At 36.6% G+C, this 26,300-nt stretch overlaps 2 protein-coding genes across 2 annotated transcripts; one reads left to right on the top strand and one right to left on the bottom strand.

The window, feature by feature from the left end:
- Positions 1-2,629: 2,629 nt before the first annotated feature.
- LOC116729648 (histone H1) lies at positions 2,630-3,426 on the bottom strand. The gene has a single exon (XM_032578319.1). The coding sequence runs from the start codon at positions 3,343-3,345 to the stop codon at positions 2,830-2,832; it is 516 nt and encodes a 171-aa protein (XP_032434210.1). The 5' UTR covers positions 3,346-3,426; the 3' UTR covers positions 2,630-2,829.
- A 5,231-nt stretch (positions 3,427-8,657) lies between these two features.
- On the top strand, positions 8,658-18,325 carry tspan36 (tetraspanin 36). The gene is made up of 7 exons (XM_032578753.1): positions 8,658-8,862; positions 13,891-14,082; positions 14,249-14,323; positions 14,446-14,550; positions 15,011-15,145; positions 16,032-16,115; positions 16,993-18,325. The coding sequence occupies exons 1-7, from the start codon at positions 8,803-8,805 to the stop codon at positions 17,071-17,073; spliced, it is 732 nt and encodes a 243-aa protein (XP_032434644.1). The 5' UTR covers positions 8,658-8,802; the 3' UTR covers positions 17,074-18,325.
- The last annotated feature ends 7,975 nt before the right edge of the window (positions 18,326-26,300 follow it).

Below are 26,300 nucleotides of genomic sequence, written 5' to 3'. Positions count from 1 at the left end.
ATAATCTTATGATTTAACAACTGCTTATTTTGCAGACATTTGCAATTTCTCATTTATTTGTCCAGAACTAAAACAACATTTATCCCATGAGAATTGCAAAGAGGAAACAAATCTCAAGGTTAAATGAACACCACTAACTCTACTCCCCATCACTATTGTAAATGTTTAGCACACAGCAATAAAAGGATTACAATTTCATTGTGACAGAAAAGTTCTGCTCAGTGAAATATAACTATCATAAACAATTAAGTGAAACTTTTGTCACTGATAAATTGATACAGAATAATATGAAGAAAATTCCTTAACCTAATGTGCCATTTTCTGTTTTACATGGTTCTCTAAAAAGAGTGATTTTTAGAGAACCATAACAGAACAGAAGCAGAAAATCACCAGAAGCAGGACAATCTGTTTAATATAATGGTTTAACATAAAAACAAATCTCCCTTGCAGGACAGACAGGTTGTTATTCAAACAATCCAGACATGTGACTATAAAAGGAGAAGAGATTTAAATCTTCTTTGCGTGCAGTTCAGAAGATGAAATAGAACACTTTATCTATACTGATGCTTTATCTATACCTTGAGATAAGTATTTACAGTCTTCCTCATTTAAAAAGGGAACAGAAAGTGGATAAGGGGAAATAATGGTCTACATCACATGAGAGTGCATCACTGGGGAAACCCAGTGACTTTCTGAGTCACATTCCAACATTCATGTCTGAACCTGTTTCGGTACAGACAAGAGGCTCAGGTAAACGTCCAGGTGTTTGTGAGAAACGACCCACCGAGTTAGCAAACACATTTGGAAAAGCACTTCCAGTTTGGCAAGTTCCGGTTTTTCCCCTGTATTTATTGCAGAAAGATGCTGCACAGCAGCAAAATTCAAACCGAGTTGAGAACCTCTCTCACCCCCTCTCACTTTGCCATCACTTTTATTGTCAAAGTAGCACAATAAATTACCATGCCTCACAAAAGTTTTCCTACGTTTTGAACATTTCTGCACTCTGTCATGATACAGCAATAAATTTTGATGCATTTTACTGCACAAGGTGATGTATAATAGGGATGTGAAAAGAACACAGTACATGGTTTTCAGAATATTTCACACTTAGATGTGAGAAGAGTGTTGCATTAATATGTCTTGTACACTCAACAGCCCTGCCCTCCCCATTCCCAAATCAATACTTCACCTCTCACTTGCTGTTGCAGCTACAGCTGCAAATCTTGAGTTAGTAATTCTCAAGTGTTGGTCGATTCTCTATTCTACTTAGGTATTGACTTTGAGTGGCCCATTTTAAATGGTAAATGTTGTACATTTGTACAGCACTTCATCAAGTCTGAGGACAGATGGAGCAATCATTCAAACCAGCATCCCATCAGTTATAAGTCTAATCCAACCTCCAACACTTTTATTGTAGAGTTAGATATTTAATCTACAGTAAAGGATTCCTTTGTAAGTCTGGTTGTTGTCTTGCTGGAAGGTGAACCTCCATCCCAGGTCCATCCCAGACTTTTGTTGCATCTGTACCTCCTCCAGAGTTATAATTGGGCCACTTCATTGCTTCCCTGATTAATGCTCTCTTTACTCGGCCAGTCATTTTAGGTGGGCACCATGCCATGGTGGGTCTGCAATTGTGTCATACTCTTTCCATTTTCTTGAAAAGTAATTTGTTATGTGTTGAAATGTAATAGGTTGTTTTATTAGCTGTGTTGAGCTTCATCTCAACTCTGTCCTTCACCTGTCTGATGGGTTCAACACTATATGACATCCCAACATACCGTTGAGATTTTTCTTTGAAGGCTTCACTTCTGTACCCAATTGTGACCAGCAGATGGCGACAGTAAACTCTGAGACACTACTCACACACATAAAGCTTTCTAATTATGAGTCTGGTTTGACAAAAGAATGAAAGCAAAAAAAAAAAAAAAAAGACAGAAACCCCATGCCACTTTTTTTTATCTTTTGCAGTGAAGCTAAACTCGTCATAATGTTGAGATAATACGACTCAACCTATTTTTTACGACTGAAACTTATAAACCGAAGATTATGGTTAAGAACAGTCAAGGCCAGTATGAACAGAATGACAGCGCTGTGACAACGAGGCAGTGTGTTTGGAAAATAAACCTCTTGACTCTTGGCCAGTGGAGCGTTTCTTGGAGTCACACCCTCTCTTTTAATCTCCACAAATTTCCTTAACAGCAGATAATTGAGTTCAGACATTATTTTATCTAGTTTTGTCAGCTTGCCAGCTGAATGTAAAACAGGTTGACATTTGTATCAGGTTACAGCGGAAGGTGTATTGATGAGAACTTTACTTTACAAATAAAAGTTAAATATACTAAAACTTCAGCATTCCTGTTTACATTTGATTCATGTGTGCTTTTGATTTTCAGTTCAGAAAAAGTACAACTCCAGAAAATATTAATTCTGAGAATTAAGCAAACTAATCTTAAACCCAACAAGGAATCCTCCTAAACTGAAGCAAACAAAAGCTATTCTCAGTGAGTCTAACAAACTGTTTTGTTTACTTTTTAAGACAAAATGGTAATATTGCATAATTCTACCTGAACAACACACCTTTATTATATTACTAAGCAAGTACGTATATAAAGTAACTACATCACACTTCTTAAATAAGAATATATATATTTTTATTTCCAACAATGCAGTTCAGTCTATAACAGACTGTGACAGATGAGAAAAAAGAGAAAAAATAAGAAATGTAAGAAAATAGCAAGTTCAGTAAAGCAAACTTAGTTTTGTTGAATGCATCTTAGTCCACACCGAGTGAAAGCTCAGAAGAAGAGCCTTTTGGTTCCATGGGAGCCCTCACTTCTTGGCTGCCGCCTTGGTCCTTTTAGCTTTGGCCCTCTTCACCTTCTTGGGGCTCTTTGGCTTCTTTGCCTTTTTGGCCCCAGCAGGTTTTTTGGCTTTCTTTGGACTCTTGGCCTTCCTCTTCTTCTTTGGTGACTTTTTGGCTGCTTTTTTGGTGGCCTTCTTTGCCTTCTTCTTCTTGGTCTTTGGCTTCTTCTTCTTCACCACCTTCCTCTTTCTGGGCTTAGGAGGTTTTTTGTTAACCTTTAAGGAGCCCTTGGTCCGGATCAAGACTTTCTTGTTCACCAGACGCTTGATGGCAACAGAGATCCTTGCCTTGTTCTTCACCACATCGTATCCTCCGGCTTTAAGAGCCTTCTTCACGGCGGCCAGGGACACGCCACCACGCTGTGCAGAGGCAGACACAGCCTTCAGGATCAGGTCAGACACTGAAGGACCTGACTTCTTCTTGGATTTGGCTTTCTTTTTTGCCGGCAGTGCCCCCGGCAAAGCAATCGCAGGAGAAGACATTGTGGAGTTCCACCTGCAGGCTCAGGTCAGTTGAGGTCAAACACAGGATAGATTGGAAAAATCCTTCTGCTTGTCTGCATCCGAAAGTCAGGCTTTATAAAACCATGATGAGAACCCTATAGAGACAGTCCCACCACTACGGCGGGCACCTTCCCCACCCTCTCAGACATGATAAGAATTGTGTTTTCTTCTGCTGGATTTTTCTGTAAAAATATAAAGAAAATAGTTGAATATCTGCATAATTGAATGTTTAAAAAACTGCACATAACATCTACTACATATATATTAATCCTTACAGTAGAATTGTTTATATTTCTTGCAGTTTTCGTCCCTCTTTAGAAGCTGGCAGTTGTCTGATGTCATTCGAAATGTGGATTTTCTACATTTTATAAAGTTTATAACCTCTGAATAATAGGTTACAAAAACATATGACTAAAGCATCTAAAAGTGCCGGGTGTTTTTTATATATTTTCCTAAAAATTATTGTTTATTTCAGTTTCATTTGCGTAATTAATACATTAAAAGATAGCCAAAGAAACACAGTTGCCTCCAGGGTGTATTACAGTGATGATAGAAAAAGCCAAACTTCTTCAGAGAGAAGTTATTACGCCAACATAAACAGGAATGGGTTTCCAAGGATAGAGTTAAAATGGGCAATGAGAAAAGAAAAAAGAAAATACCTTAATACTATTTAACTCAACATAGCAGATGAAACCCTGATGAGAACTCTATGGAGACAGTCCCAGCACCATGGCGGGCATCTTCCCCACCCTGTCTGACAAGATAAGGTTTGTGTTTTCTTTAGCTGGATTTTTCATAAAAAATTCTGAGAAATAGGTTGCATATGCACATAAAAACACATTTCAAAAAATTCACTCAATGTTTACTTCATTGATATTTATTTTTGATAAAGACTTATTGTGGTTTATCACAATTTTTTGGTGTTTTCATAAGGTAGCGGTTTTCAGAAGTCTATTCAGATGTTCATTTTAGACCATTTCTAAGGTTTATTACCTCTAACCGATCAAATAGAAAGACTTGTAATAAAACCATCTTGAAGGGTGTGATGTGTTTGTTATATTGTCCCACAATTTCAGTTTTCTTTCAGTATTTTTTGCTTAATGGATTGATTGAAAGATGATCAAAGAAACACAGTTGAACCCTGTAAGATGAAGAAATGAAGAGTGTTTTTTCACAGATGACAACATCACAAACAATCGGAAATAAACATGTTTTTGATATTGGATTATGTGAAAAATAAATTAAAAATAGGTGAATAAAATAAGTGATAAATAAAAAATTATGCGTTATGCAAAAACCAAAAAAAAAAAAACATGATGAGGACCATATAGAAGCAATCCCACCACAGCTCCAAGTGGCAGCTCTCTAACACAATAAGGAGTGCGTTTTCTTCAATTGGATTTTTCTGTAAAATTTGAGAAAAAACTTTGCGTATCTTCTTAAAAGTACATAGTAAGAATTCCATACAATCTCTACTTCATAAATCTATAATTATATTAAAAACCTATTTGAAAATAGAAAATGTGTCTTGATTCTATACAAGCTGGCAGCTATCGAGTGCCATTTCAGAGATGCATTTTAATCACTTAACAAGGTTTTTGACCTCAAAATAATCATGTAGAAAAAAACAAACAAAATAATGTTTAAACTTGTGATCTTCTTTGTATGTTGTTGTAAAATGTGTGGTTTATTTAATTATTTGCTGAATAAATGCTTTGAAAAACGATCAAAGAAGCACAATTGTTTCCTCAGTAAGCTTAAATTATGACAAAACTAAGTCACTTCTTTGCAGATAAGAAAATTGTACTCATGTCCAAATGAAAATGCTTTTGAAGGGCAGTATGATGCTTGGTGACAAAAAAACCTTAATGCTGTGTAAATATTGTTTTGTGAATAAATCTCAAATGAGAACCATATAGAGACAGTCTCAGCACCACAGGAGGGACATTCTTCATCTTTACTGACAATAAGATTTGGTTTCCTTCTCCCAGATTCAGAAAAAAATATTTGAGTACTCGCATACAAGAACATTCAAATTTAAATTTTTTTCCATCTACATTTGTTTTTTAAATTTGTTCAAATATGTCACAGATTTGCTGTGTCTTTGCAAGCTGGTTGTTGTTAGACATCATTTCACATGTGCATTGTGTACCTTTTATACGGAGTTTGACCTCTAAATAATCAAAAATAAACGATTATTAGGTCATGTTGAACAGTTTAATGTTTTTGACATATTGTTTTAGGTAGTTGTTCAATTCCAGTTTTATTTGCCTAATTAATTCAATTTAATATAAAAAAATACTGTAAACACCATAATAAATAAATGTGTTATGCAGGAAAAGTATAATATGTGTCTGTTTCCACTTTTGGAGGGAAGTGGATCTGAGCCAGAATAACATTATCAGCCAGCAATGAAGGGAGGGTAGAAAAACAAATTTAAGATTATTTTCCCGGGTTCTCCCTCCCCAACCAATTTAATCAGAGGTGTAAACAAATTGATTGAACACAATTCCTTTTTCCGCTTTCTTGACCCAAGCATCAGTGTGTTTTCTCATGTCCTGATCTTTCAGTTCACTAGAACCTCAACAGTTTAAAGTGACCTTTGCACTTTTGAATTCTTATTTAATTCTGGATGTAAATACAACTATTAAATCAAATGCAACAGACTCATCTGAATAATTACTTATCCTTTCCAGATTTTTTTTAAAACCAGAAAATAATAATAGTAACACAACAGGCACAAAGCCTTTTAAAAATGCAGTGGAAATACCCTTCATATTTATTGTAATTGCCAGTATTTAATTTAATTAAATATAAGCAGTGACTGCTTTCTATTGTGGAAAAAAAGTTGTTTTTTCTCATCCTGAAACACTTTTATTGAAAATGATCAATTGCTTTAATAAGTCAAAGCGTTTTTTCTGCAAACTGTGAAAATGATGTTTTTATCACGACTGTTTCTCAAGTGACAGATTACATTAAAATAGAGATCATTAACAGATAAACTCACTAGAAGCAACAGATATTAAATGTTTCTCCCATTCAAACCGCTCAAACCAAACAGATATATATTCTCCCGCTCTATCATTTCTTTTTCTGTACTGCTGAGAGATAACAAGTTTGCATGTGTGTGCATGAGGGAGAAGATTGGCAAATATCCTGCTGCCTCCTGCGGTGCACTGATAGCGCCTCCTGCAGTTGCATTGAAAGGTGCATGCACGAAAAAGTCCAGCGTCAGACTGCAGTTCTGCTTTATTCCTGGCAGTGGCGACTCAGTGCTGGTGTTGGCGCAAATTAGTCACTGACAGTGACAGGTGTTTAGATACAGAATATGTAACTGTGCAAAAACAAGTGAATTTGGTCTTACAAGTTCAAGTTAAAAGTAGACATTTATTTTAAAATCTCATTTTTATCTTAGAAAAAATGAAACAATGGACAAACAATATCTGACTAAACAAGCCCTGCTTCTTCATCAAAGTTTAAATTTTTTTTGCTAATTTTGCAAATGTGTTTACACAGTCTTTTTTTGTGAATATGAACAACACTAAATTATTTGAAGATTATGATGTGATAGACCCCCAATCTGAGCAAACCCAAAAAGTCAGATGCAATAACGGCAAGATTTGTGTGCGCACTCCGCATCTCCTTGGTGCTCGATACAGTCAATTATACCAAGCAAACAAGTCAGGCTTAGTTAAAAAATACATTAATAGATGAAAATATTTAAATAAAGACTACTGGTTTATTGGACCTCCAGGATTTTATTGACAATTTCTCAGGAAAGACATAGAGCCATCTACCAGGGGACATTTTGACCCGACATGCATGATGTGCAGATCTTCTCAGTTGTCAATCTACTGTATGTTGTATTAATAAAATATAATTTTGGGGATAGGATACCAAAACTATCAGGGTATGTTGTCCTGAATGCACCACACCAATCAATCAAGTGTTTAACATGGCTTGAAGGTCATTCTACAAATTAGTTTATGTATAAAATGTTCTATTAATTACAAAAGGTAGATAGAAATCACATCCAGAGTTTGAATGCCCATGGCAACATTTGTTCAGAGATAAAATAGGTCAGGCCATTTACTTCCCTAATTTATTTCTCACAAAACTGTAAGAATTAAAATGAACTTTGTCCAGCCTATCTGACGTGATTTGTCTCCCTGACAAAGCCAACATATTTTACAGTTTTTAACACTTTCAACTTAGAGCCTCATGCCATCATGACTGACATAATAACCACAGCTGTATAAAATCATCTTTATGATGCTATTGTTTAATGACTAACACCCTCGCAATTTTCTTTTAAAATCTCTTTATTCATATCAGTAGGAGCAATATCACGGCAGCGCAAGAACTGGTTTAGTGGTGTATCATATTTCAGGTGCCCTGTATTAAATTTTGCAAGTCAATAATACATTTGACCAGTTGGATAGAGTTTGACTGTCTCTTCTGCTCACATGTCATATAGGTCAAGATCCTAAAGCTAAGGGAGCTCAGTGAGGACAAAGTGTTTTATAAAAAAAATAAATAAAATGAATAATGTGGAAAACATGGGTTAATCATAATCAGTGTTGTCATGGTAGAACTTTTACAAGAGAAAGGAGTTATTGACTGTCCAACCATGCGATCATTGTTTGATATGTACAGATAAGTTACCCCACGTGCTAAGCCCCCCCAGCTAAATTAACCACATGCTGAATCGCTAGATTTACTGTAGGAGTGAACTGCTTTGTGATCTGTAGAATATGCAGATAGGACAACCGCTTACGTCAAAAATGTAGTAAAAACTGAAAAAAATATAATTAAAAATCTAGAAAATTTACCCTGGAAAAGTATGGCATTTTGAAGTGGAAAAAACCCTTGAGTAGCTATACTAACACTGACCATGGACTGAAGATTTGGGAGTTAAAACCAGACAAAAGGTCATTAAGTCCTAATTCCAGTGAATTAGTCTTTTGATGTCATAACTGTACCACACAATACTCATCAGAATCATCACTGGTGAGTATTGTGTGGTACCAGTTTCAATTGCCTAATTAATAAAACTTACTGTGAAGTATCATCTCACAAGAAGCATTAACAACGACCACTCTAGGGCATTTCTGTTGAAGATTTCTGACTTGTTGCTGGTTTTTTTAAATAAAGATAAATAAAGTTAATTCACTAACAAAATGTTTCCCCTGGATTGTAACAATGCTCTGCTGCTAAATCTCGAACAGTTCCGTCAGTGACCCCTCCCCTACTGTTGAATCCCGTTACAGCAGTCATGTGACCATGTGATCACAGTCAGCGCAGTCAGCCAGTGAGAAGGAAACTTGTGACTGCGGCAGAAGCAGCTGGAGCGTGGCCTCTCACTGCGAGGTTAAAGAAAAGGGAAAGAATTTACAGGACAGCTCTGCTTCAGTCTCCTCAGCTCTATCTGGCAACATGGACTGCGGCATTTGTACGTCCAAGACCATCCTGCTCTTCCTCAGCTTGCTGTTCTGGGTAAGTGTGTGTGTGTGTGTGTGTGTGTGTGTGTGTGTGTGTGTGTGTGTGTGTGTGTGTGTGGGGGGAGGGAGATAAATTTGCACCTGCTGAGATTTGAATGCGGACTATTCGGGGAGAAACCAGAAGCAAATATGAACCGAGTCTATTTACTTTACAACTGCCGCGTTTTATTATTATTAATGTAATTATCATTAGGTAGACTACGCGTTTACAGAAATCAAAGTTGCTTTGATTAACATCACAGAAGGGAGTCAGCTTTAGTGGACAGCAACTTCCTTATTTCTATGTTGTCCTTCCTATGTAGCTCACATAGGCCGGATGTGGAGCTTTTTTGTTTTTTTTTTCATGGGGAGATTTAGAAACCCCCCACCCCTTCTAACATTTCCAGTAATTCTTCTTCTCCTGTGACACACTTTCCATGTCTAGACAACAGGCCCTTTCTACGTTTTGTTTTAACGTAAACACTTTGGTCCGAGCTGACTAGCTCCCCCGCTGTGTTTTTTTTTTTTCTTCTTTCTTTTTTTTGAGCAAACTAAATAGATTTTTGGGACAATTTGCAACGGAGGTCCGTGTAATTACATTACTGTCTGATTTGCCCGTCTGTGGGGGAGAAAACACTGATACTGCCTGCTTTTATCTTAATACCAATCTCCATGTTGTGACTTCCTTATCTGTCCGTTTCGGTTTGCTCCAGATTACTGCCCTGGTGCTGTAGGCCCTTTGCTGAAGTCTAACTCAGCCTGCACGTAGAAGCGACGTAACAAAAGGTTTACCAGCGACTGAAAACTTGAAAATTTGATTTGTCTCAGTGTATTTTTCTTAGATAACCACTGCGACATTGCGCTGATTAAAACCCTTTTCCGTGTGGACACTGTCACTAAGGGAAGAAGACTCAAAGTTAGGTGAAATGTTCATAACGTTAAGGAAATATAAGAAGCTATTTAAAAGGAAGCTGCCTTTTCTATGTCGGGACATATTCGTTTAATTTTAGCTCATGAAGAGTGAGAACAAGCTCAACACTTAGCAAATAAAAGGGAGGCTGAGAAGAGAATCAATCAATCAAGTCTCTTTGTACAGCACATTTCAGCAACAAGGCAGTTCAAAGTGCTTTACATCATAAAAACACAAAAAATACAGTCATAGAAAACACAGTTAACATCATAGAAAAATTGTCCTATTTTTATTCTTTTGAGCTCTCAACCTGTGTCTGTCATGGAATATGCTGAAGGGGATACTCAAAAGAAACTGTTACAAATGACTGCTTCAGTAATGCTAGCCATGCTAACCACTCTACTTACAAACATAAGCTGTGAGTGGAGTCACCAGCTCAGAATTTGGCCACAAAATTCTGTTCAATGCCTACATAAGAGGGTCTTGTTTTTCTGTTTTGTTGTTACAAATCAGCAACTGTCATCTCTGCATATGGAGCAAAAATGTCTATAATTCAGCCCTCTAGCAGGATCATCCTTACTTTTAAAAAACTGGAAGTCCTATTAGGGAATCAGTCAAACTTGCTTTTGTTTTGTCAGCTGTTTCCGAGAATCGGCAACAACGCAGTTTCATTTGAGGTTGTCCAAGAGTTAGGGTTTGTTCAAGATGCAAAAAAATCAAAAACTTACACAAAACATTAACTACTGTCCAAGACTTGATTTAAAATGTTGTTAACAGTGTCACTTAAAATGGCTTCATGAAATAATACAATGTCATACAGACACATCTAATTTTAGTGTTTTTATGAGACTAAAGTTAAACATTAAGTCAAAGTTTTGCAAGGACAAGAGCTGAAGTGATCAGCTGTTCTTCTAATTTTAAAAACATGCACGTGGAATGTGGTCCAGTGTGTACAGATCCAACAGGTTCTGCAAGGAACTCTCCAAAAAATCATCACCACAGATTAAGAAACATAACCTCAGACAGGCTTTCTCAAATTCCAGCGAGGCGACGCGGCGTGTGAACGCTGTACGTTGTGTAAGCCTCTTTGTGCTGCATCATAGACACAAGATCAGATTTTCTGGGAAAATTAGGGGTTGAGAAGCACAGGAAGAGGTGCAGAGGAACAGGGATCAGGGATCTTGTGACTGGGGAGTGATTAGAGAACTGAGTCATGAGACCTAAGTCCATGTAAATTATTGTTAGACTACAGATAACACACATCTGTACATATAAAAAAAATAACCAAACATTAAAAGAGCTGTAAAGTTAAAGAGGAAGTAATACTGAAAACAGCTCTAATTTTGCAAACACATGAAAGGCAAGTTTGATTTTAGTTTTGTTGTCGTGTTATAAACGACTTCATTATCGTCTTGCCTTTTGCATGACTGCATGATTTTTAACACGCAAAGTCAAAAAGAGCCAATCACTCATAGTTATTTTTCATATGACCAGAGTTATTGCTTAAGAAACACCACACTTCAGTTTGTTTACTTTCTTCTACTGCTATTGGACTTCTTTTATCAGTGACTCAGATTTAAATCAACTCAATCTCAAGGGGCAAAGGGAAATTGAGCGTGTCAATAAAAAGATAAATGCTTTACCTTTGTCTCCAGAGCTGACCCACTTTTTAAAATTTAGGTTTAACTCGCATTGAAATTATACAAGCAAAGCATGTTTACATAAAGAGATATGAAATGGTTTCGTATATGCGAAGGACTGACTCATGCATGGTGTCTTATGATTGGTGATGTCAGTGCTAAACAATGATAAGGTTGTGACTTAGTGTACCTTTTAACCCTGGAGTGATCACATGATTTCATATCACATGATATACAACAAAAGAAAATCTTTTCTAAAAAAACTTTACTGCTTTGCTCTTATTTTACAACCAAATGCATATGTGTGTTATATCTGTAATATTTTTCACAGTTATGTAGACGGAACAAATGACTTTAGTAGTTTTTATTTATTTATTTATTTTTTAAACTTTTGCTACATTTCTTATTGTGACTTATTAATTAAATCAGGACAAACACTTAAAAGAACAAGATTAAATCTTTAACATATTGACCTATCAAACAGAAAGACGTGAGTGACTATATTGTTTATCTTCTTAGAACGTATCATATTGTCTTTTTAAGGTCTGAGCTTTTTTCCTTTCGCTGTAGCTGTGTTTACAAGCAATCAATAAAGTTACAAAGTCCAGGTTCCACGTCACAGGGAGTTTTTCTCATCCACAGATTGACCCAGTTTTCTCATCTGCCTTCCCCTGCCTCTCTGTCTCTAGTCTAGTGGACAACAGTGCCTTATAGTTTTGCCTATTATCTGTACAATCATTTATCTGACATGCAATGAGGAGAGAGACTGCACCATACTCTGACAGTCCTTTCAAATACAGCAGATTTTGTCTCAAATATATGGTTTATTGGGTAGTGTGAGGAGCAAACGAGTATTCAATCATAAATGCAAAGTTTGGACAGTCTGGACTTTTGAGCAAATTGGCCTTACAGAGCTTAGATGCAGTGTGTTGTTTCTGACAGACTGTAATAATGTAGGCTTTTAAATATTAAACTGTGCTCATGGCTGCAGGACGTTAGAGTAATTACTGTATTAGGTTTGTGCTTTTTTTTTTGTAGAAGTTAGATTTACTCTTACTGTCAAGTAGTTGCTTTTACGCGTAAATGTGACAACAAGGTATTGTTTTTTAAGCGAGAGAAATTGATTATTATCTCAAACTTAAGCAATACCTGAACTATGTCTGGCCTTTAAAGAATACTGCCAAACGGAGATGTAAAAAATAAGAGCTACCAAAGCAAACGAGGTGGATTAGTAGTCCTATCCAACAGCTGACTGTGTCATACAAGATATGTTACTATGAAATATTGTCTCCTCTGACTGTCATGGTATCAGCTGTTAGCATACAGTCATGAGATTAGCAGTCTTTAGACAGACACTTATTGGGACATATGGCAGGTCTGACTGCTGCAGGAGTGACTTCCTGCCCACAGCCATAGACAATGACTCTTTGAAGAGAGTTACGACATCACTTAATTTCCCAATAGGATAAATAAAGTATTTTTTAAAAATTGAACTGAGCTTAAATTGAATTGAAAGACATCTCACTTGAGCTGCACAAAATACTGAACTACAGTTGTCATTGCAACATATTAATGTGTGCAAAATACAAATCCAAAAGCCTACTCGGACATAGTATTTTATTATTATAATGAAGGTGAAATCCACTTGTAATATTAGGAAAGCATATGACGTGATGATGTTGGCATAGGTTGTAACTGAGACATACAGTAGCTTTTAATGAATGCATGCTTAGCTAAGTGATGTCAATTCTAATTTGGTTCATAGAACCAATTTTATTTTATTCTGGAGTAACCTCACAACACTGGAACCTCAAAACATTGTCCTGAGCCGTATGCAATGAAATTTTGTTCTGTATACACCCTGTGCATGCAAAATGACAATAAAGTCAGTCTAAATCTAAGTCTAGAAGCTATAGACCCCAGATAGTGAGTAATCTATCCAGCTACTAGAGAAAAATTATTTCCATGTCGACAGCATGATTTTATTGAAAAAAGTTCCCTCAAGGTTCATCTACTGTTCTGGCAAACAACTTACCTGTACCCTCACAGTATTTTAGTCCACCTTAATATTTTCTGTTGCATTAAGCAACATATCATAAAGAATATTGGCATAGAGAGTGAATTCTTTGTGCCTATCTGCAGCTCAAGCAGTTTTTTGCGCAATTTAATCTCTTAATGGTGATAATCTCGTGAATGATAAATGTGCAATGTATTGTGCAGCCATAATTTATATTCTCCCTTCTAATAATATATTTATCCAGTTTGATGGACTTTCATTGATGCCTCAGGTATTCATGGCAGTCTTATAAGTTCCAAAAGCTCATAGAGACCAGTGGGAATATCATGATGGTGGAAGAATAAAATAACATTCAGAATCATTTTAAATTAATTGCTATTTCGATATTTAACATAATTACAACAGCATGTTTTCTTGTCTAATGCTACTCTGGTTTTACTAAACTGTGCCACAAAATGTTTTTTCTTTGCCTCGCAGGGTGCCGGAGCAGCATTGGCCTACGTTGGTGCCTACATAATCATGAGCTATAGAACCTTTGACAGTTTTGTGGCGGACAAGCAGTCTCTGATCCCCGCGAGCATCGTCATCATTACCAGCGTGGTGATGGTCGTCATCGGCCTGGTGGGATGCTGCGCCACGCTCAGAGAGTCCAAATTTGGCCTTGGCTGTGTAAGCATTTGTCCTTCTCTGGATCTTCTCAGCGTTTGTTCACTCGGTTGGAAGGGAATAGATTTTTAAATGCATGTTTTGCTCATTTTTTGCATAATTCGTTTTTCACTGTGTTTTAACAATTTCGCCATTCTAATTTCTTTCAACTGTTTCCCCTTTTTTGCAGTTCTTTCTGGTTATCGTGATAGTCTTTGCAGCTGAAGTGACTGCTTTGGTGTTTATCTTCATTTACCAAAGCAAAGTGAGTCACAATAATGCAGTCTCACTAATGACCACATTTGTGTGCCTATTTTTCTATTTTATAAATGTATTTCACTTTACTTCCTATAGTTGAGATTACTTTTTCTACTTTGTGTCTTGCAGTCAGCGCAGATAAATCAGGAGCTGGAGCGCTCGATGAATGAGACCTTTATAAAGTATAATGGAACCGATCTGAACTCCAAAGCTGTGGATGATCTGCAGTCTCAGGTTTGTCTTCCTGTTCACACCAATAGGCTTGTTTTCTCAGCTCTACTTTCACACACTTCAACATCTTTTTTGCTCTGCGTTCTCTCTCCCACCCGTGTGGTTTCATTTCCTCCCTTGGTTTTCTCTGTTTGCATTTCCTTCTTCTGGGAAGCCATATTAGTGTTCATGAATAATTATTGTTATTATTGAGCCTCCCCAGAATACCTCATCTGGAATTTTCGTCCAGATTAGGTATATAGGCAAGCAAGATGTAAGGATGCAACGATCAAAAATAAATGACTTGACTGATAATGTCTCTATTGCTTTGCAATTGTGTTAATATAGGCAGACAAATATTTGTGTCCCATTTGCAATACTTATCTCAGTTGTTTGTCAAAAACAGTAATACATGACCTATGGAATTTTTGTTTACATAGTAGAAGTAAGTACATGCAAATTAATTTATTTTTTGTTGTTGCAGTTGAAGTGCTGTGGAGTCATCAACTACACCAGCTGGTACAACACCCCCTGGTACGAAAGAAACAAAACTATACCTCCGTCTTGCTGCATAAACACAACTCGGTGTACCGGCCAAACCAGCCAGTTTTATCAAGAGGTAAATCAAACACAAACGTTTCTATCCACCAGTTGGCATGCAGTCATTCCTGATTGTGCCCTTGCCTCTCTCTGAATTACGCATTTTTTTCTCTATTTTATTTTTGACATTGCAGATTAGACCAGACTTTATCTTGTATTTTGAAAAAGTATATTTCAGTAGCTGTATACTTTAACATAAAATAACTAAACCTGCTACTAGAGTTGCAACAGTCAGTTTTGAAGTTGATTTCTGACTTCTGTGTTTGTTTTTTTTTTTTTTTTTTTGTAAAGCTATGACCCACTGATGATGATTCAGGCTTCTCTTAAAAGCACAGTTGCTAAAAAACTGCTTTACATATTCAACTGTTGTATGTGATTAATGAAGTTAGCATCAGTAAAACAAATGGCTGTGTATTCTCTACAGAATGTTGAGCCTTATATTTACAGCCAATAGTTCCAGATCGTACTTGTTCAACCTTCCTGTTATCTATTGAATGTTTTGCTCTCTCTAAAAGGCAGGCCTCCACACAATGGCATGCTCTGTCTTAGAAAATACCATTTCCTTTTAAATAGGTTCTTACATTTCTGTTCTTCCAACTTCATTTTGGAACACCTCATACAGACAACTCTGTATACAGAGACAACCTCTGTATACATATTTGGAGGTGAGACCTCCAAATATGTAGGTGTCACCATAGACTACAAGCACTTAGATATGATTTGTTTTCTCCAAATACACCCCCACAAAAACTGATTTTGAGTTTCTGTCCAGCCAGTCGACAATCAGGGTTGGTTGAAAAGTATCCGATTTGAGCCTCCAGCTCATTTATCTGTGAAGATTTCTTTTTAGGTATCTATGACTCTCTTTAGATTCTAATACAAACTCATTGTCTTTGTTTTTATAGGGCTGTGTGGTAAAACTGGAGAAGTTCCTGCATGATGCGTTGAATTATGCCATGCTGGTCATCCTTGGGTTTGCCATCATCAAGGTAATCAACAGTTCATCTGTGATACAATCTTTATTATGCATACTGGGGTACGGCATGTTTACACACAAACAAGGACAAATCAATATTGCGCCTTTTAAGTACTTTGATTTGTTACCTTATTAATGACGATTTCAGATGTCAGCTTGTCAGTGTTGTACACCATCCATAATGGAAGTACTCCAGAATGGAAGTCAGCAATTTAAATAGTACGCATCTCAAAAGCCTCATGTACAATACCAGCTGTGTCAACATCTCTTAAAACAAAAAGGGGCCATTGTGGCATTTTCCCAGCCATTTACGGCAGTTACACACTCCACTGATCAGATTATGTTTTTCAAGGAGATTTTTTTTCTAAGAAAGGCAAACTCCAATTACCTCAAGCATAAAAGATCTGAATGAAATGTTCTCTTTATTACACTGCATGTTGTCAGTTTTAATGTGGTAAGATAGGATTGCCAAAATCATTTCCATTTGCTAAATGCTTTAATAATGAGCAATAAAACATTTTACACAATGTTTTATTACGTTGTTCTAATACACAAATAACCCCCCCCCCAAAAAAACGAACTTTGCCTTAGCTTAGTAGGCAATTCTATAAAATACATCAAAAATTTGTTAGACATTTAAGTCTGAAAATGTGTATATACTGTGTGTATATATATATATATACAGTATATATATATTCTTTAAAAACTCTCTTGCTCATTATTTTGGGATTTAGCAAGTGGAAATAGCTGTCAATCCTACCCATCCTAAAAAAAATGAGTTTTGTCTCATCTTATTTCAGTAAATGTTTTTCACTGTATGTAAATATCTGTATTAAATTGTACTTATAAAGTACAGTAGATTGAAGATTATGTATCCTGTGTTGTTGCAGTTCTTTGGGATGCTGAGCGTCTGTGTGATAACCTGTAGAAGCGGCAGTCGGAGGAGTGGCTATGAGCCTCTTTATGCCTGAGACGCTTCCTGGAAGTCCCTGCTCATTTTCCTCAATGGGGTCTGCAGACTGATTCCTCTGCACTGTAAACAACAATCAGTTCCTTCTACAAATCTAAAGTTTATCTCAATAATTGTACCCTGCAAGTCATATTCTGAAGGGGATCATATGACAGCATGCCTCCTCAGACTGTAACAAAATTATATGTAGCTCCTTCCATGTAGATTTATCGTTTTGAGTGTATCTACTTTCAGTTAACTTTCCATGTAGTAGAGCTACTTGTGCTGTCTATATGTCTCTTTGCAAACAAATTAAGAAATGGAGTCTGTCTGAAATGCTTGAATTCGTTTGAACTGTTTACTGAAAGCCTTACTTGCCCGATGCAGACTCTCCCATTAGATGTGATGTAAAGAAAACTCTCTGACATTGAGGCCTCTTCTTTTACTTGTTTATCTTTAACCCTTCTCGCTTTTCTGCATCGTGTAGATAATCCTTCAAAGGACATTATTCTGTGAATGTACCTTAGTAAATGACGTCATTATATCTTTGGAGTTGTTTGTGATAGTTAACCAAAGGGTTTATTGCCTTATTTAGGGATCTTAAAGCAAACTAAATTGGGGGGGGAAATCCATGTCTTTCTCTGGTCAGCTAACTGTATGGAGAATCTTTATGTTTATTATATTTCTAAATTAAAAGGGTAAATATTTCACAATGTTGTTGATTTTTTTGTTGTTGTTTTGTCTCCACTAAATGGCTATAGATTTTCCTTAAAAATTGTAACATGTTACCATTGAATGACGTGTATTAAAAAAAGAAAACTTGTTGCTTGAAAAAAATAAGAGTATGCACACCGAGTTTCTTAAGGGTGACCCACCGTGTTTATCTGTAACCTCCTGACTCGGCTGATAAGAGGCCCACATGGTGGCGCAGAGAGATGATGACTATTCATCTTACATGAACTTTGTCACTGTTTACAAAGATAAAAAAAAAAAACAACCTGCAAGTTACATTCTAGAACTTGGCATTCTTGGAACTTCCTGAGCAGTCCACAGCCAGACTTCATTGGAAGCACAAGTCAGCCAATTAGAGGGCTGTCAATGCAAGAGTTCAGCAAGCTTTAGTTCAGAACTAAAACAAAATGTCAATTTTGTGGGCTTAAGCTCATATTCATTTGGATGTGCAGACTGTCACTGTGTTGTATCCCACTCAAATTTACAGGACCATGTGGTAACATCCCTCTATTCAGTACATTACATAAATTATTGATCTCTAACTTTTAGTCTTGCTCTTTGATTTTGATTTCACTTCCTGTTGTCAGTCTTTAAATTTGTGCATTGATGAGGATTTTGTAAATTGACTCTATTAAACAGAATAGCTTGAATAGGATGAGTTTTATTATTCTTTTTCATAAAAGCATTTAACCCATGCTATCACTTAACATTAGACTAGTCATGAATCGTAAAGCTTAAAAAGAAATTTAAAATCTCACCAGTTTTGAAATAAGTTGCAGTAACAAAGAAAATCCAGTAGGAGGTGCAACAGAGCCAGTGTTTCTCAACCTTTTTTGGGGGCACCGCCCCCCTGTCCATTATCCAGGCCCCCCATCAAAATATTTGTAGGCTTCTTTGCACTGAATATTATTTCATTGGTAATATTACTATTACCATTGTTGTTTTCATTTTTATGGTTGTTTCTGTATTTATCATCAAAAATCATTTCCCAGAGAACAAAAAAGCCATGTGAAAAGAAGTTATTTTTACAGGCGTCTGTGAAAAATGCAATGAATGGACAGTCAAGTTAAAATCGGTGGCCTAACAGCAGCCAGAGTGGAAAAAAGTATTCTTGTTCTGTGCCATTTTCTGATGTTAAATCTTTCACAAAATGACCAGATGAAAGATGTACAACAACGCCAGTTAAACTTTAAACTATTTGCAAAAAAAACGGTGCTCTGCAACATTAAGACATGGATAGAACTGCAATCATATCAATCATAACTTTTCTTCTCTTCAGTGTTTCTGTCAATTTCTGGTGCTGCACCTCTGTGCTGCCTTCAGGAGAATGGGACATCCATTTTTATCATCCGTAAAATTTCACCCACATGGCATTTACTGTGCAAACCAGTGCTTTCAGTGGAAAAACAAAAGTTCCAGATCCTTTTAATGCTATACAAATATGGGATAGAAATATGGATTATATCTTTATATAGACCTGACTATTGATTCATAGGTTAGTAGTTTTGCTGGACAGAAATTACAAAGACCAAGGCTGGTTCTTACTTAAATCCTAATGAGTCAGATTGAAAGTATCATGGAGTCACTGAACAGCCTCATGACATCATGAAAAATAATACTGAAGAAATAAATATATAAACTAAAATCTAATTAAAAACATAAATAAGCGATAAGGTCCTTACTGTTTTCGTCTGTAGAATATATTTCTTCTTAGTACTAGATGTGGTCCCAACAAACCCATGGCACTTTAACAATATTATCTTACCTTTTATCTGAAAATAGTGTCTGTTTTTTCTTGCCATACTATCTTCTCTGTATTAATTATTGCTCAAAAGGTCTTGAGAACTTGCATGGCAATAAACTTGCCATACAAGTTTATTCCGCTGCATTTACTTTAGTTTCTTAGTTTATTCTTGCAGTTTGTTCTTCATTCATTTCCATTTAGTTTTCTTTGATTAGTAGTATCCTCTCTTGGTTTATTATATCCTCTTTAGTTTCTTTCCTGTTGCTAGTTTTATTTGATTGTTTTTATTAACGCTCACCACCAGTAATCTTCACTCATCATGCCATTCACCTGCTGTGATCCTCATCATCATGTGTTTCAGATCATGTGTCGATTTGCCACTCATTGATTCTTCACTGTTCAGCGTCGGATTCTCTTGAACGGGTCTAGTTCAGATCAGAACTAGATCTGAACCTGATTCGGATCTAGTTCGTTGCTCCATTCTACGTCCTGGTTCTGATGTTTCCGAGTTTTGCTCAACGTGCGCGTCGTTTTTTTTTTTTTTTCCTGTTCTTGTTGTTTGTTTGTTTTTACCCCTACGGTGCGGAGCGGTCGGGGAGCGTATCGATGGAGAAAAGCAGACTGACGTAAGCCTTTTAAAACAACGGGAAAAATCCCGGTATACTGATGATTAAAAATTCAAAAGTGCTGTGGTACTAGTGTTTCATACCGGATCACTTTTAGCACCGGTGTTAACCCTCTAAAATAAACCCTCTCTAGGCCTATATCGTGGTCTCACCCATGGAGGGAGTTCTTTATTGGCTCATTTATTCGTTATTGGTTCATTTTTCTGAGGAATACACAGTGAGTGTATCGTGATTTTAGTTACATAAGAGCGATATTTCCTTCCATGGAAGCGGGCGGCATCCAGACGGACAATAAAACACGTTTTAATATAAGTGCTGCTTTGACATGATCACAACACTGCCAAAACATATGTGCAAAAATCCTCAATAAAACATGAAATATTTGAAAATCAGACACCAGACACGTGAATCACAGCGACGTCATCGGCCGGTGTAACACTGAACTGATGCGGTGAAGCTACCAGCAGCAGGAGAAACTAACAAACACTGAAGAGAAGGAGAGCTGCCATCGATACAGTTGCAGCCAAGCATCTTTTAATGTTACACAATACAGTTTTAGCAAGTTGCTCAAAGTCTAAACTGGCATTGTTGTGCATTTAAGTTGTAAAGTTTGCCTTCGAGCAAACGCCCCCCAAAGGAATTTCAGCGCCCCCCTTTTGTAAAAATTTCCGCCAGCGCCCCCTGCCGTCCTCTGAACGCCCCCCGGGGGGCGATACCGCCCCCGTTGAGAAACGCTGACATAGAGCCTGTAGGGCTGTGCCTAATGGACTCTGAAGTCAATTAAACGGAATATGACAACACAAAATATAAGCTTTTTTTCTTCAACAAAACAGACTACGAATATACAGTTTTACATATTTATTTTGCAAAGTAACATACATGTTTGCATCAAATGATATGTGTCAGCTACCTGCTGATTTTTTTCACAATCAGCTTTATAAGATTGTGTGCACAGGCAAGAAATTTCACTCAGCGTAGAGACATCAAATATAAATATATTTCTATTTTTATAAATATATACAAATATTTTTGTATTTATATATTTATAAACTTCAAGGGAATTAACATGAAAGGTAAACAATATTTACATACATATCTATATACTCCCCTCTTTCATTCAGTAAGAGGGGAGAGTTGATGAACTCAAGATGAAGAGATAAGAGAAACTTTATTATCCATTAGAACAAATGCTAAGAAAATGACAAATACAACAGATTGAAATACAAAAATAACCACAATATACATGACACAACCAGAATACAAACATAGGCTACCACAACCTTCATTTGGGCCTATTAGGAAAATTGTTACTGGGAGTGCTTCTTATATTGATAATATTTGAACCTTTTTCTATTTCACGTTATCATTTTGTTTCTGCAAGTAGCAGCAACCTGTAATTACACTTAAGAAGCCGTTTTAGGTAAGCTAGGCCAAGCTTAACTTTCCCTGTGAATCTAGTACTGCAGAGCTGGGGAAGCACTACAAGACTTATCCCAATTTACTTTACATCTTTACAAAGCTATTGAGTCTGTGCTTATTTTTCAGGGTTAGGGTCTTAAAAGGTTAAATAAAAGAAAATGCTTAAAACTGACTCAATAAAATAGGATTAAAACATTTTCATAAAAAGGAGTAAACATTAAAATTTCTCAAAGTTTGAGGGGATTGTAAAATAAAGTAAATAGAAGAGTTCATGAGAGTCCCCTCACTTCCAAAAGATTTCGTGCCTGCCCAACTGACCGCTTGACCAGATGAGAAATGCCACAGGCCCACTGATGCAGATCAGCCGAAGTTTATCATGACTTTCTGAACACCTCAGCAAGGCCACAAGCTGGTGGCCCTGGGGTCATGCTGCACTGATGAAGTAATTAATGCAGAAAAAAAAAAAAAACAGTCAAGTATTGATTGCTGATGCTGCACAGGACAGATATTGTTTTTACAGGCTAACATCTCTGTTTTAAAAATATCTTTTCAAATCAGTGTTAAGAAAAATTCAAATTTTGAGAGAATCTTTGTGAGTTTGGGGATTTCATTTATAAACTATTCCTTTGTGTACAATCTATATTTTATATGTCTTAAAATCATCTTACGGAAAACCAAAATAGCTTCCCAAATTAAATGTAAATCGACTATACTGACTTGAAAGGGAATCTCTAGCAGTAAAACCATGCTGATAGTGATTTTAATCAAGCTTCATATTCATTTGATACTTGATTTGCTTTTTCTATATTTACCCCTGGAGCTTCTTGGGTTTCTACTTTTTTGTGTTTTTTATTTTTTTTTTTTTATTTATCACTTCATGCATTTCCAATCTTGAAAATGTTTTAGAACAAAACATGTCTTACAGCTAGAAATGAACAGATTTAGGATTTGTTTTACGGCAACATGGTTCAGGCATTGAATTTGCCATTGTAACTCTTTTTATTCCCTCATGATTCAGTTCTGCACACCTACAGATGTGGCCCCTTTTCCTTCCCACTTTGTGCCATCAGCTCACAGGGAAAAATGCTCTTCACAGACATGCACAGACTGAGGCAGATGCCATCGCCGACCTCTAATTTATTTATTTCTGTTCCCACTTACGCTGGGATCTTGTGAAGGGAAGTAACCCGAGGAGGGACGACTGCATCGCTGCTGCACACTTTGTGCCGAAGGGAGATAAACAAAAGGGCAGGATCACAGCTTTGTGTGTCTTTGCACACATCTGAGCACGTTCATATTCAGAATTCCTTTGTGGCACGCACAGCTGCACTGAATGCCTTTCCTGGATTTGTGTCAAACCTGCTAGTTTTGTTGTAAATCTCCAAGCTTTTAGATCAAACAAGCATCAAAATCCTCGCTCTGGACAAACAGATTGAAGAGCATCACCTTGTGATCTTGTTTTTGACATATTTGGCGTAAAAATATTGCACCTGTTTTGTTTGTTTTTTTATTCAAAAGAGCATAGCAATGGCATTTTTGATAAGTGTTTAATTTTTTCTTCCTCTTTGGTTATTTTAAGGAGATGTACGCAAAGTAATAATCACACACTGCCAAGACCTGGAACAAGTCCCTCCTGTTATATGCAGCCAGTGTGAGTCTGTTTCTGGAAATAGCCACCCACAGCTGACACTGTGATGTTTCCATTTGTCAGACGCTATCAGTGTTAATTAGAGAGGGCAGCCACAAAAGAGGAACAGAGCTACACCAGAGACACTGAGAACAAAGACTGAAACAGACCGGAGTCACAGTATCATCCACATTTCCTCCAGCAGCACCAACCTTCTAACCTTTCGATAAGACCTCATGTCTCATTTATGCTTTATTCCCTATTATCTTTTCAGTTCTCTCTGGTCTATTTTCTTTTTCAGTTCCTAATTTACAGTTTTTTTCTATTTCTTTTGTTGATTTATATCCATGATTTTCTTTGTTTGTATTTTGCTAATTGTGTTTTTTCTATCATACAAAGCACTTTTAACTTAAATTTTTTTAACTATTCATAATTTCCTCCACTCTGACAGAACCCCAGATCCAACTGAAGCAGAGTTAAACCCCCCAAATAAAAATTCAAGTGAATGCTTAGAAGTTGTAAGAATGTTTCAATGAGTACAAACCAATGCTACATGGAAATTTTTACCTATTCTATTTTTTAACCCTAGCAGATTTTAGTTTAAAAAAAATTCATGAGTAGATGTTAAAAAATGCTTTGAACAGATTTATTGTGGTTTCATAACCAGAGAAAACTGACTTTTTTTTATAGAGGCATGCACACTTTTAATCTCCACTGTAAATTAAGTGAAAGAATGCGGCAATCTTTCATTTTGAATTTATCTTTTGGGGAGAGAGAGGTTTTGTGACTCTCTTGCTGTCATCGAAGATGAGAATAAACTGATATCAACAGAAGCATTTAATGACTTTAAAACTACATTCCATTTCTAAACCTGTTTTATGTCTTCCTGATACAAAGATCTAAAAGAAGCTGCACAGCGAGAGAATTATCATCCAGCCAGCTTTTCTCTGAGCACATCTGATGAAGAGTAGGGATATTGTGTGGATTAGAAGCAGTCACACCTGCTTATGAACAATATCTATAATTTCAACCCTCTCCTCTGCAAACAAAATAACAAAATCAGAACAAATCCACTGACCAATCCCGCCTTAGCATTGTTTTAACATTCATCAGATCATTGTGGCACATTATTAAGCTGAAGGGTGAGCAAACATGAACAGAACCGTTTTTGCTCTACTGACGAGAGTCAGCAAATAATAATAATTTTTTTCTTGGTGTATTTCTTGGTTGCTGTCAGTCATTTCAAAATAAAAAGCAGCACGCACACACTGAAACAGCCAAAGTGAAACCTTCTTCCTCAATCCCTGAGGATGTAACATCGTTTGGGAAACATTTTTATAATCAGCATGACCTCCTTTTTTTCTTTTGTCTCCTCGATGATGAAGCTCATTTAAATCCCAACCCACCAAACACAGAAATCACCAGATCGGTGTGACAGTGAGACACAGCAAACATTGGCAAAGCTTTCTGCTGTTCTCCTGTTGCTCTTCCTTCAATCTCAGCAGAGAATTCCAGGCGATGTCTTAAGAGTTTTCAGGAGTGCTTAAACGAAAGTAAGAAAACACAAAGTAATGCACACATCAACATGGGAAATGACAAAGTCATGAGTCTGAAATAATTATTTAAAACAGACAATGTTTAAACCTAGGAGGCTGCAGATCACTGGGTGTAGTAAGTGTCTTTTAGCTATAACTAAAAATGAAAAATTCAAATAATTTATAGCCAGGTGTATTCATAAATATGTTGACTTGTGCAATTTCAATGGCATATCCACACACCTGAAGCACATTGAGTGGATTCACCACTTTATTACCAGAAAAGTGGTCATCACAGATAAATAAGATGTTGTCCTGTCACAATAACAAACCTCTGTGTTTTTGTGACAGACCAACACATTATAATGTATAACTGTACAATGTGAATATGTAGTCAGTCTCCCTTAGTCGATACTTTGAAGATGCATGTCTTCACTACTTTTGTACATCTTGAAACTGAAATGTTTGCCCATTGCTCTTTGCAAAACAGCATTAAATTCTGTCAGATTGGATGAGGGCTGTTTATGAGCACATAAGAACTGACATAACATACTTTCCTACAAACCATTCCATTGCAGTTCCGGCTGTAGGCTAAGATTCAGTGTCTTCTAAACCCCCGGGTCGGTTGTGGCAGATGGCTGCTCACACTGAGCCAGGTCCTGCTGGAGGTTCACAACATGCTCATCCAGGAAGCATGAATGCTGCAGCAAGTCAATGACTCGATAATTTAGATAAAATATCTTAACAAATTTTTTTAAACCAATTTGAACACTAAACTGAACTCGATCAACTGTTTGATAACTGGGTCATTTGGAATGTATGCATGACTGAATTGAAATGACCTGCTGTGCTCTCTATGTGATTTGTGGCAAACATTAAATAGACTTGTTATTTTTTGATCTGTCTTCTTGCCGCTCAATAAGGTGTCAAGATTTGTGGAATAATGTAGTACGTAATTAGTTAGTGACTTCAGATTGCAACTAGTTGCTCTGGATTTTATGTAGGGGTAACAGAATTAATGGGTAAAGGTTTGTTACGACTGTTGTGTTTCTAGACCAGTAAGACCCCATCTTAACTTATTGCAAGATAAGAAGAATAAGATCATTTGGGATTAGGGACTCTCAGTCACCTTTGCGAATCCCCAATGGGAACTCTAAACCCCATATGTGGAAAAATGTGGGCAACACGACTCTTCAAACAGGGTGGCATAATGTCCATGGGTAGTGCCAATAGAACTCTGTTTTTTTAAGTTATATTTCATTATTCAGGAGGTTTCTACTGTTTGCATGTTCAAATCATGGGAAGCTGTGCCCTTCCTTCATCTTTTGCACCATGTAAGGATTGTAAGAAATATTGACTTTTCACATAAAAAAATGTAAAATTAAAAATCAGGACCACATTTGATCATCTAAATCCAAAGTACTTTAGCCAAACCAAAACTTTTTTCTTAAAGCAAAATTGAATATTCAAGAAACCTTTATTCTATAGATGGAGGTACAAAAAAATTGATTTAAGGTTTCTTTTACATTGAGACCTCCTTAAATTGAGAAAAAAAAGATGAATAAA

This window comes from Xiphophorus hellerii, chromosome 12 (genome assembly GCF_003331165.1).
Source record: "Xiphophorus hellerii strain 12219 chromosome 12, Xiphophorus_hellerii-4.1, whole genome shotgun sequence".
NCBI classification, from domain to species: domain Eukaryota; kingdom Metazoa; phylum Chordata; class Actinopteri; order Cyprinodontiformes; family Poeciliidae; genus Xiphophorus; species Xiphophorus hellerii.
Note: the sequence above shows the minus strand (reverse complement) of the source record. Positions and strands in the feature narration are given on the sequence as shown.

Bases quoted from the DNA above. Each gene is read 5' to 3' on its own strand.
- tspan36 (XM_032578753.1), top strand. From the start codon at position 8,803: ATGGACTGCGGCATTTGTACGTCCAAGACCATCCTGCTCTTCCTCAGC. The intron at 8,863-13,890 runs GTAAGTGTGTGT...TTTGCCTCGCAG, and splicing joins TCCTCAGCTTGCTGTTCTGG to GGTGCCGGAGCAGCATTGGC. The intron at 15,146-16,031 runs GTAAATCAAACA...TTGTTTTTATAG, and splicing joins CCAGCCAGTTTTATCAAGAG to GGCTGTGTGGTAAAACTGGA.
- LOC116729648 (XM_032578319.1), bottom strand. From the start codon at position 3,345: ATGTCTTCTCCTGCGATTGCTTTGCCGGGGGCACTGCCGGCAAAAAAG.